Source organism: Myxocyprinus asiaticus, chromosome 9, assembly GCF_019703515.2.
Source record: "Myxocyprinus asiaticus isolate MX2 ecotype Aquarium Trade chromosome 9, UBuf_Myxa_2, whole genome shotgun sequence".
Lineage (NCBI taxonomy): Eukaryota > Metazoa > Chordata > Actinopteri > Cypriniformes > Catostomidae > Myxocyprinus > Myxocyprinus asiaticus.
Genome location: NC_059352.1, coordinates 3,317,773 through 3,330,487, shown reverse-complemented (window position 1 = coordinate 3,330,487; position 12,715 = coordinate 3,317,773). Strand labels below are relative to the sequence as shown.

The following is a 12,715-nucleotide window of genomic DNA, read 5'->3' as shown; positions in this document are numbered from 1 at the left end:
TAGTAATAGTAAAAGTCTCATTAAAAGCTGAAATTTTTTGTTGACATAAGTAGTTTGGGGGAAGAAATGACCCCTTTGAACTTTGCTTCTTTAAAAAGCATGGGTACCTTCATCTCAGTGGCATGAAGTTTGGTGACTTTTCCTACATTTGCTATCTATACACACAAATAAATTGGGGCTGGGTTGTGGTGGTGTGATCAAAAATACTCACACGCATCGTGTTCGGGGTCAAATTTGACCCCACATAGGAAATGAATGGATGAGACGATAAAACCAAGAATTTCGTTTTTTTAATTTGTCAAATTAAACCAATAAATTAGCCACAATGCAGAACACACACACACAAATGAAGGGGTGATACTATAACACATCCACAGTGTGGAACACGCATGCTCACACACACCCACACAATCAAACACAGGAATGAAAAGGTGAGACTATAAAAGAGAGCATTTTTTATAGAATTTGTCAAATAAAATCAGCCAGAATGCAAAACACACAGAAATGAAGGGGTGAGACCAAAACACATACACAATGGAGAACACACACACATAAATTAAAGGGTGAGACAATAATACTTAGCATGCACCAAGCATGCTCACACACATGCATGCACACCAACACGCATACACAGACATACACACACAGAAATGGAAGGGTGTGACAATAATACTTAGCATGCACCAAGCATGCTCACACACATACACGCACACCAACACGCACACACAGACATACACACACAGAAATGGAAGGGTGTAACAATAATACTTAGCATGCACCAAGCATGCTCACACACATACACGCACACCAACACGCACACACAGACCTACACACACAGAAATGGAAGGGCGTGACAATAATACTTAGCATGCACCAAGCATGCTCACACACATACACGCACACCAACACGCACACACAGACCTACACACACAGAAATGGAAGGGCGTGACAATAATACTTAGCATGCACCAAGCATGCTCACACACATGCATGCACACCAACACGCACACACAGACATACACACACAGAAATGGAAGGGTGTAACAATAATACTTAGCATGCACCAAGCATGCTCACACACATACACGCACACCAACACGCACACACAGACATACACACACAGAAATAGAAGGGTGTGACAATAATACTTACCACACACCAAGCATGCTCACACACATGCACGCACACCAACACCAACCATAAAAATGGCAAACTTTGACAAAAACATTTTTGTTTTAAATGTTTTTGATAATGTCTTAATATATATCCAAATGCATAACTTGTGATCAGATGTTTGCTACAACCAAGCGAATGAGTGGACCTCTGCAGCAATCTGCTGGTTAAAGTTGTAATTTCAGGTCATTTTAATTAAAAAAAATAAATACATTTAATAGCGAAAGAAACATGCATTAGGGGCAGCAATTTGCTCCTAATGCATGACACATTTTTCATATTCTCTCCATGAATAGAATTGAGAAATGTAGATCTTCACTGAAGTGAATGTAACATAAAATGTTCCTATTTTCTATGAAAATGAATGGTGTAGTTGCACAACACTGCACAACTTTAAATTGTTTTTAAATGAGTGTAGTTAGTGTTATTACATTTACATTTGTTTATTACATTTGTTGATTATGGTACATATTTACACGTTTATTGTTCGGGGTCAAATTTGACCCCAAACACTAAGAGAACGCACCCGTAACGAACAGAGCACAAGGGTTAAGCATTTGATACAGTGCACTTTGTACTTACATTTAAAGTACATGTGTTTAATTACATCTGTTGTTACACTGTTAACCTTACCCCTAAACCTAACCTTACCCTAACCCTAAAGGCTGATTTATGCTTCTGCGTCTAACCTATGGCGTAGGCTCCACGTAGTGGCCAACATGTTGGTTTACATTTATAGTTCTGCATTGGTGTCTGCATTTTTCTGCGATTACACAGCCAAAATGCTAATTATACATTCATAAATAAACAGAATAAATGTCATTTGTGGATTCAAAAGTATATATTAAATTATTGTAGCATTAACGAGTTCAAAGTATGTGAAAATGTTGAAATTTAGATGCATATTATTTATTATACAGTACATGTTGCCTGCATTGCAGGGAGCAAAAGAATGAGAAAAATACTGTATGCTTGCTGTTGAGTCGCTTATTTATAAATATTTTGACATTCCATGCTGAAAAAGATATCATCAAATTAATTAATAACTACACGCTTGGGGAACACTAAATGGGTGTCGTTTTAGACTTTGAAATGCGTATATGCAATATAACCAACTCCATTTCCATAACTTTAAAGATTATTTACTGTACACAATACTGTCAAACATACAGTCAAATCATTGTGCAGATCAGAAGGTTCGCAAGTAGAATACAACGCATTATTTCACTCACATATCAAATTAATATCAAGTAAAAGCCTTGAGAAAAGTTTATAAGCTGTAAAAGTTTATAAGCTGTAAACCGATATCTTTTGTTGCGTTTCACCTGTAACTTCATGAAACACAAACAGAACATAAAAATAGCAGATGCTCCCGATTGAGACGATTGCTTTAGTCCAAATACAATATGATATGATGCATAGATATTAAAATAATCTAGGTAAAATGTGACGCTACCCCAGATCATCCTGAGGGGTGGTCTCTGGTTACAAAGTGCACCAATCACAGCTGTTGTGGTCTGCGTCAACATGACATGCAGTCATTTTTAAAGAGGTGCATGTCAGGCTACTGTGTAGGTTCAACGCATCATTATAAATCATCCTTAACACCTAACCATAACACTACTCCTAGACCTAATTGTACCTCAACCTTGGTAGCAGCAAATGCGAATTTTGCACAACAACATGTAGTTACACGATAAATTCATTGTATGTATTTTATTGTTAGTATACACCGATCAGCCACAACATTAGAACCACCTGCCTAATATTGTGCAGGTCCCCCTCGTGCCGCCAAAACAGCGCCAACCCGAATCTCAGAATAGCATCCATGCGATTACCTAATCAGCCAATCACGTGGCAGCAGTGCAGTGCATAAAATCACGCAGATACGGGTCAGCATGTTCACATCAACCATCAAAATGGGGAAAAAATGTGATCTCAGTGATTTGGAGCTTTGCTGGCAGATGGGCTGGTTTGAGTATTTCTGTAAAAAAAATTCTCAAAAATACTCAAATACTTTGTAATCAATAATTACAAATTTGCATAATCTCTACATTGCATAATGTGCATTGTTACTGAAACAAAACTTTTTTTTTTTTTCTCATTCACATATTTCCAAATGTTTTGACTATTAAATTAACAGCCTACAAAAGAAATGCACCGACACACAGGAGTAGACTTAGCAATTCCTTCATGCCAATTGAATAAAACAATAATAATGCAAAAATAAACATTTAACAGTGAACATCAGAGATACGATTCATACACCATTAATAACGTTTTATTTAACATCAAGGCTATTTGACACATCCAAATGTTATTTTGGTTAATATTATTATTATCTACATTGTAGCATTTGATAATTTTAGCACGTGAGCACGAAACTGAACTGATGCGGAGTGTGAGATGCGGAGTGCCCGTCTGTGCGGGTTTATGGCATGAGCATCCTCCACTGACTCGGCAACATCTGCACAACGGACGGCACGAAACAAATAATGTTCAGCGAAAATTCAAATGAAGATCGCGATGTATGTATTTGGAACTATGTCAGGTTGCAGGGAGAGAAACAAAATTCCCAGAGCCCCTGTTAATTTCCGACCCTGGATAGAACTAGAGATGGAGATGAGAGATGTAACAGGTGTTTAAGTATCTCTCTTAACCATGCAGCTGGTACCATACACAACGCATTTTTGCTATTTCTGCCTGTCTTGCAAATGTGCTGCATTATGAGGGAGCACCAAGATATGAAAGGCGTTCACCGTCATGCGCTTGCAATGATAACAGCTTGATTATGAACAAGAACAATATCGTTTACGGTATAACGCAATTTGCATGTGGAATTAACAGGTTTAGAAAGGTTTATACATACAGTATGTAACATCTTAAGTTCAGTAACTACGCGACAAAGCGCATGATTAAAATTGTGTGCAATACCCACAATCCCACGTCGAATTTCAGGCTCTGCAAACTGTATTATATTAAAATATGAAAGTTGCCCTGGTTTCCCTCTATGATTTCATTATACACACACTCTGCAATCTGCTAAATGAATGCAATGAAAAGCTGAGTCGATAGCAATAGCTTGTTATATACGGCGGGCCCTGGTTTGGGCATCTCTGCTTTAGCTTATGAGTAAATATTATTTATTATTGTTTGTTATCTTACAAATGTGTCATCATGTATCAATCCTTAAGTAGAAAACCTTGTCATATTTATTTGCTAATTTGAGAAAATTTCGCAGGTAAATGAATTAAGTACATTTGACTTAACTTTTCGAAGCTGGTGTTCGCAGCATGCACCGGGCTTGAATAAATAATGGGTTCACTTTTTGCAAGTTAAATTACACTGTTTCTATTGTTGATTTTGTTGTTAGGTTTGGTAACTTCTTGTTTTGTGAACTCTGGAGTTCATTTTCTACTCAAAATGACCCATTCGTGATCAAAAAATTATCTGTTTATTGTTACCGTCATCGAGTTTTGTCCACCAAGTGTTCAGGTCTGCATGCGCAGCTCTAGATCTTGTTTCTTTCGCTATTAAGTAAAAATCTAAATTTAAATCCATCTAACAGACTACATAGCATGCATTAAGCTCCACTGTGGAAGGCTTCCACGTGTAAGTATGTTAAAAAAAGCATTGAAATGTTAGTACACTTTTAAAGGTGCCGTCAGTAACACCTAGCAGCTTGGATGTAGCATCATTTAAAATCAATAGTTTTCAGTTTCAGATGTCATTGTAGAAATGCAGTATTAACAGTCAGCCATGATTACTTTAATCAATGAGTGAAAGTGTCCAATAACAGGACGGTTACTGAGATTAAGCGAGTGGTATTCGACTGGTCATGTGCGGACCCTCTCCATGGTCTTCATTTTAATGTGAATGTTCATGATTTCCTACATATATTGCAGAATTACAATTCATGTCTTTAGGAGTTCAACTTTTTTAATGAGGAACAAATTACTGTGTGGACCTCTGAAAGCATGGCTTAATTCAGTGCTATATTGCTTAAAATGTTTGAACAAAGAGTGAGTAAACTTTACTTGAGAATTTCTAATTAAAGCCACCAAGAATTGGGGCCCTATTTTAAGAGTGCAAGCGTTACGCACAATGCCGTAAGTCAAAAGCGCAAAGTCCAGTGGGCATGGCCGTGAAGTTTTGGTATTTTCACGCAAGCATGCACTAAGTCTAGGCGCAAGTGGGTTTGGCTAAATTACGCGTGCAACGCTCAAAAACGCTGGACCAAGTGCAATTTAATTCAGAGGTTCTGCGTCCTATTATATAGTCCATTCCCTCAAGCACCAACAATTTAAACAATGACAGCACATTCTTAAGAAGTTGGTAGTGCAAATGGACTGTGTGCAATGAATTAAAATAATGGAAATATGGGTCCTTTGATTAAATTGGGCAGTCCTTGATGAATGCCAGGCATATTTTTATGACAGTGACACACTTCTTTTAAACGCATCGAAAATGTGATTCTCGTCAGAATTTGGATGTATGCTCCTTGAAATTATAGAGAAAGTATTTATATGCACCCATATTATGCTAAAATACAGGACCCCAAGATAAAAGGCGTCCTGTATGGGATGTCATAATTTTGGCCAAAATATAGGATGTCCCTGCTAAACTGGGCAGCAACTAACATTGCATATGCCACCTCTCCCATTTTTAAGATGTTGTCTGTGAAGAATGTTCATATTTGGATACTGCCCTCATGAAAAGCGTAATCAGTGGTAAAACATCCATCGCTAAAATCTCATGCATGGTGAATATATGCAAGTTTGCTGCATTAGCATGACAGCTAATGTGGACATGATAGCAAAAGCGACTAGTCTGAACAGAAAAAATCTGATCTGGCCACATATAACTTGCAGTTTGAACAGTCACTCCAAAAAATCGAATTTGAGGAAAAATCTGCTTTTTCCTGCAGTGTGAACAAAGCCTAAGGGACATGGCAAAATATCGGTATCGGCATATAGTTATTTTTGTTAATATCGGTATCGGCAAAAACAATTCATATCAATGCATCCCTAATATTTATATATATTTTGCTGAAATATTTTAATATATCAAAAAGCAATGCAGAGATTTCCATGAACTTTTCTGAGGGATGATGAATAAATCATTAAATCAGAGTTTCGAGGTGATTGACACAATGACTCACTATTACTGGCACTATTAAAACAGCCATTTTTTTTCCCATCCTCCAATATGCATGCATCGTCTAAACCACTGTATAGATGTCGCTCCACTTGCTAGATATTATATTGTTGAATGTAAGAGACATGTCACGTGCACTACGTAGACCTACGTAAGTAAGTTATGAAGAAAATTGTATTTCTCAATAAGTAGAAATGTAAGAAATGGTAACACGTTACCACCAACATTGCATATCATCAAAATGCTTAATGTTCTCATCCGGCTCAAGTTCTTGACGTTCTTGTGGTTTTTTTATAGTGTGGTGATCCTTTCCAAGAAGATGACATTGTGGTGCTAAATGGATCTAAAGATAATGTGGAGAAGCTGCAGAAAACCATGGAGGAGCGCAGATTGAAGGCAAAAACAGCAAAGGTAAAAGGCTGCCTTGCTGAAAAAGAAAAGCTGTGATGGTTGAGATGTGACTGAAAGCTAGAATGAATCAAAACCACAAGAAAGCAAACCAAATACTTTTGACCTTATTTCTGAGAAGGCAGGATGTTCGTGTACAGACTGCTTGAAAAGCGAAAATCACTTTCTGTTTCATATAATGTGAAGAACAATTTTCAGCCTGAACCAATTTTTAGTATCACAAATGTACATTGTTTCTCCCCACAGAAATCAAAGAAGAGCAAAGATTTAAAGGTCACCTCCAAGCCGCAGGATTCAACAGGTACTAGAGATGTCAAAGGTACTAGTAATTTCAGGACCAAGTAAAAAACAAAAACAAAAAACATTTGTCTTAATAAATGCAAACAAGTGAAAAAAAAAAAAAAAAAAAAAGAATATTAGTCAAAATAATATAATCTGTGCATTTAGGACTTCCTGTGAAACCTTTGAACAACCATGTTCCTTTTTTAAGGACAAAAAGACAATACTGATAGAACAGAAATAGAAAATACAGTTCTTAATTTATTTGTTTTTATTGGTACATTTTTAGTTGAATTTATATTTTGATCTTTATTATTATGAGTTTACCTGAATGATGTAATCATCATAAACTTGCAGCAACGTTTACTTAATTGAGACTTGAAGACAGCGTGCCGTAAAACAGTGTTTTAATTTTATTAATGGTTAGATTACTGTTGAGCTTTTTCAATAAAGCAGTGTATATGAACTATTGTTGCAGTGGTATCAAAATTGGTGTCGAAACTTTTGGATTTTTAGCAGGAATTTGTACTGACTACTGAAATCGTGACAACTCCAACAGGTGCAATAAAATCACATTAAAGGAATAGTTCACCCAAGAATTAACTTTTTTTCATAAATTACTCTATAAACTTTGAAGATCACAAAGCAACAACAGTTCAGTTTGGAGCTGAAAGACATGGTCACTGTGAACTGTCTTTGCCTAACAATGCTTAACAGATCAGTGGTTACTTGAATAACTATTTAAGTGTACTTTAGTGATCTGTTAAGCATTATATGATGTAATAAGGTTTGTTAATGTTATTAATCAAAGTAAGTATAATCGTGTTTTTCTTTAAATGTGTGAATGCACAGTGGTATAACATTCTGGGAGGAACATGTTGTAAAGTATAACTGATTACCACCTGCTCAACCTCTCTACAACTACTGTATATATTTCTCAGAAGCAATGGGAAACCCCTGCTAAACCACCTGCTAAAATGGTTAAACTATTTATTTTCTCTGACCTGAAACTTTTAGTAAATGTGATATTCTCCCCCCCCCCCCCCCACCCCCACCCCCGCCTGTTAATGGAAGGAAACTGTGAGACCAGAAACACCTCTGAGACTAAATCTACATTGCTGAATGGAGAGAGCAGCAGTGTAACCCACAGTGAATCAGGTATTCCAGCATGCATTGGTGTTAAACCATGTTTTAAATTTAACCATTGAGTACAAGCAAATGGTTGGCATTGGTTAACCCTGTAAAGCCTGACATATGTAAGAACTGTTTTAGTACCATTAGACAAACTATAAAAATAAATCGTAAAAAACTAAACTTTTTTTAATGTATCATATTTGTATCATTTTTGTGTAGGACATTTGTTATGTAAGTTTTTCTACAGTGGTAAATCTTGGGGTATTATCAGAGGACTCTCTGGGCTTTTCAGAGCTACTAAATGTTTGCGAGTTTGGCCATGACAACTTCCTCTCCTTAGTCTATAAATATGGACTGAAATGTATCACAGTTCAATTCAGCACATCAAATACAATATGAATAGAATATTCTTTTTTCAATAAACAATTTTTATCATATGTATTTTATGCACCAAACACTATATCGACTTTTAAAAAAGGGAAAATTGTAAAACTTTTTTCACTGGGTCTCAGAAACTTATGGTAAGATGACATCATAATAATGTAATGTAAAATAATGAGATTTTTATAATGACAGAGCAGGCTGCATATATGAAAATACACTGAAATATTAGTTCACACTTTAAATATATCTATAAAATATATATGTCAGAATTTTCCAAGCGCTTGTTTTTTTTATTTTTTTTATTTTTTTTGTGGTGTGCATGAATGTAATGTAATTGCGATTGATAGATATGCCTCAAAAGTCTGTTGTATCATATTAGATACATGAATTTCAAAGGGGCTTTTTCAATAAAATGATATTCAAAATTTTAACCAAGCACAAGTTGCTTATATTCAGTAAATACTCATTTTAAAATATCAGTTACAATATAATCATTACTGTCACTTTTACTTTATTAAAATAAGCTGTTATTTATCCCAACATAAGAGTTACTTTTCGCGCAAGTCTGCGCCATTTTAAATAGATCGATATAAATATTGAAACCACTTTTTTCACAAATAACCACTTAATGGTGCCATAAACATGTGAAACTTACACACCATAGGTTGTTTGGCTTGTCAGCTTGAACAGAAAGTGAAACAGGAGCTGTCAAACATTGTGGATCATATTTGATACACATAGACGTTATAGGGTTAATGATGGCAGGTTTTTACTTCGGGGAGAATAAATGTTATCATTTAATAACAAAAAAGTTACACTTGTAATGTTTCCAGTCAAAAATGACCGTGAACAGTTAAGAGGCCCTTCTTGAACAGAATAGGAGTGTTAATTCACTTTAAAAAATGAACTCTGTTATGTCCCATCTAGGGGAAAGGATGCAGCATAAATGTGACACTGCAGACAGTATCAACAATTTGCCTTAATTTGTTTAATTTGAAAAAAAAAAAAAAAAGCAAAAACTTCAGAGATGAGTACGGGCAAAATGACAAACAAAAGACAAACTGCTCCCCAAATGAAATTAAATTCCCTACTCAAGAAAATAAAAATAAACCAAAATATAAATAAACTCTCCAACTAATAACTAATCACAAAACAGGGGAAAAATAACAGCAGCAACAATACCTCACACAACCGCTCAGCAACATGAAATTGCCCGAGGTTAAAGAAACACCTATACGTTAAATAATACATCCAAATATTAATTTAAATCATCCAAATATGTGCCTTGTTCTCTTATTTTCTGCTCAGCTCCTGGTCCCTCAACCTCCGGTGAGCACTCGAAGATGATAAAGACCCCTGCGGAACCTTTGACCGGCAGCAAGCGATCTATCCAAGACATGCGGGACAAATCTGAGACCTACAAATCGCTGTTTACCTCTCACAGCTCTGCCAAACGCACCAAAGACCAGATCTCCAACTGGGTCACTCACACGCCCTACCACTTTTAAACGCATCCTTCCCAGAAGAGTGCACTCTCTAGTGGTCAGGCTTTGGATAAGCAGTAAATTACACCAAACTATCAAGTGGATTGATGCATTGCTTTCTGTTTATTTTTATTTTGCAGCCTATTTCTTTCTTTTTTTTTTTTTGCATCACATTTATAATTTGATTTTACTCTAATATCTTTTGTTGACAGTGTGCAAACTTATATTCCAGTTAGGGACATCTTAACTATAATAGAGCTTTCCTTGCATGCAGAACAATAGTCCCTAAGCGTTTTATATTGCTCTACGGCTGTTATGAAACCTATGTTCTTTTTTTAATATTTTTTTGTTGTTGATGTTCTGACTCTATATTTGATCATCAGAAGTAAAAGTGCTTTGCAACAATATCTTGTTTTAATACATGTGGTGTTGCCAGCTTAATTCAGATTAAGGCATTTAAAACAACATTTTAAAAGGCAGATCTTTGTGTGTTTTTCATCTATGGTGTTACTTAGGAGCAATAATGCATTTTTATGAAGTACTGATGTTACTTTTGAAAGTTCACGAATAATGCACTATTTATTGTACTTTTAAATATGCATTATTTGTGTACAGAATAAAGGTTCAGTTTGGAAGAAATCATGCACTGTTTCTGTACATTAGTAGTGAAGGGTTTCATTTAAACTCTTCATTTCTCCACAAGGTGGCAGTAGAGGTCTACAGTTAAGTGCTGCTCCCTAGATCCATAATTAAATCTTTGGTAGTTATTTATTTTCTTTAACATTCATATTATCATTAATGTACTACAGTCAAGATAAAAAATAAATCTAGACTCTGAATTATCAGCTGTTTCTTCATTTCTGTGTTTGTTACAGCAATGTGGGTGAGAAAGCTCGAGAAATGTATTTACTTGAAACTACAAAGGTCCTGTATTACTCCTTGTGTTTTTAAGGAACTTAAATTGTTTAAGGAAGTAGTACATGTACACTGAAAAAGGGAAAGCAGCTCTATTGAAAATACTAAGCTATTACACTTGTAAGCAACTTTATACATCTATGTTTGAGATGAGGATATCATTATATTGTGTAAAGTCCAAATCACATTCAACACAGTCATCAGAAAGTGATATGATCACATTGCTATGAAATGTTCAAATGGATTCAGACTTCTAAAGGATGGTGTTCACTCAAAGTGATTTGTTACTGCTTGGTCAATTAACTTAATTAAAATGAGCTAATGCAACACAATTATTTAGCATTTGGTCTTGTGTACAAGCCATCTATGTTCACCAAATCCAGTTGTGTTTGGACTATGTGAATAATACTAGAATTTTTTTGGAGGTTACCATAGTGTAGAAGAGTGGAGTTAATGGTTAGATCGAGGATGAGTACATTTCTACTGTAAAAATCAGTGTATATTGTTATTCTCATGAAGTAAATATGGATGAATCATCAGTATAATGACTAATTGATGATCTGTAAACTCTCAGAAGCACCATACTTGTTATACGGTACAAAAAGATGTATAATATGCAAATCTGTTTGTTGCTCGCTAGCAGCAAGTTGCAGTGTTCATTAGAGTTATTTGAACAAATCAACTTTGTTAGGTTAACTCAATTAATTCACAAAATAGTTAAGTAGAGCCTACATTTTAATTTCATATCAAAAGAACTCATTTTCTTTGTGCATTTTTTCAGTGTGTATGTATATTTCATTATTTTATTTCCCCAAAAGGTTTTTAAGATTTCATTTTGCTTGTAGGACTTCTCTTATTTTCATGTTCCTGTAGGCTATGCCTTATTATTTGTAATTTCAGGGTCAACCAGGGGAGTTTTAAAATAGTTTTCCCATATCTGAATCTTCTGAAGTTATGTCATTTTTATATACTGTTGACCATTTACCAGTTCAGTTTATAGCTTTTGAATAGGGTACAATGGGGCTAAAGGCTCCTTTGATTTTTATTTCTCCCAAAACACTAAATAGCATCAAAATCAGGGGTCCTGGGTAGCTCAGCAAGTAAAGACGCTGACTACCACACCTGGAGTCACGAGTTTGAATCCAGGGTGTGCTGAGTGACTCCAGCCAGGTCTTCTAAGCAACCAAATTGGCCCGGTTGCTAGGGAGGGTAGAGTCACATGGGGTAACCTCCTCGTGGTCGCTATAATGTGGTTCTCGCTCTCGGTGGGGCGTGTGGTGAGTTGTGCGTGGATGCCGCGGAGAATAGCGTGCAGCCTCCACACGCGCTAGGTCTCTGGTAACGCTCAACAAGCCACGTGATAAGATGCACGGATTGACGTCTCAGGAAACTGAGATTCGTCCTCCGCCAGCCGGATTGAGGCGAGTCACTACGCCACCACGAGGACCTAGAGTGCATTGGGAATTGGGCATTCCAAATTGGGGAGAAAAGGGGGAAAAAATAAATAAATAAAAAAAACATAGCATCAAAAACTACCTCAGCTCTTTCCCTAAACACCTGTTTGTCACTATGCACTGAAAAAATATCCTGATCCATGAGATCTTTGCATGTGGGGTCTAAAGTTTATTTTGAGGTAATTTTATAACATTTTAACGATTTTTTTTTTTTTATGTTGTAAATATATGTAGCTAATAAAAATCTCATCACATTTATTTTGAGACAAAATACTTTATCATTTACATAAATAAAAGCCCCCCTGTTGCAGGTGCTAAAAGCCCCTA

General features: G+C 35.9%; 1 protein-coding gene across 2 annotated transcripts in view; it reads left to right on the top strand.

Moving 5' to 3' along the window:
* LOC127446023 (replication termination factor 2-like) overlaps positions 1–10,861 on the top strand; it is a 48,001-nt gene extending 37,140 nt beyond the window's left edge. Inside the window, exons 6-9 of one of the 2 annotated variants that reach the window (XM_051706629.1) lie at positions 6,628–6,741; positions 6,985–7,039; positions 8,092–8,175; positions 9,844–10,861. In XM_051706629.1, coding sequence (XP_051562589.1) covers positions 6,628–6,741; positions 6,985–7,039; positions 8,092–8,175; positions 9,844–10,043 — 453 coding nt within the window. In that variant the 3' untranslated portion in view covers positions 10,044–10,861. Of the gene's footprint in view, positions 1–6,627; positions 6,742–6,984; positions 7,058–8,091; positions 8,176–9,843 lie in introns of both variants that reach the window. The other variant, XM_051706628.1, reaches the window with a different exon arrangement.
* Positions 10,862–12,715: the final 1,854 nt, after the last annotated feature.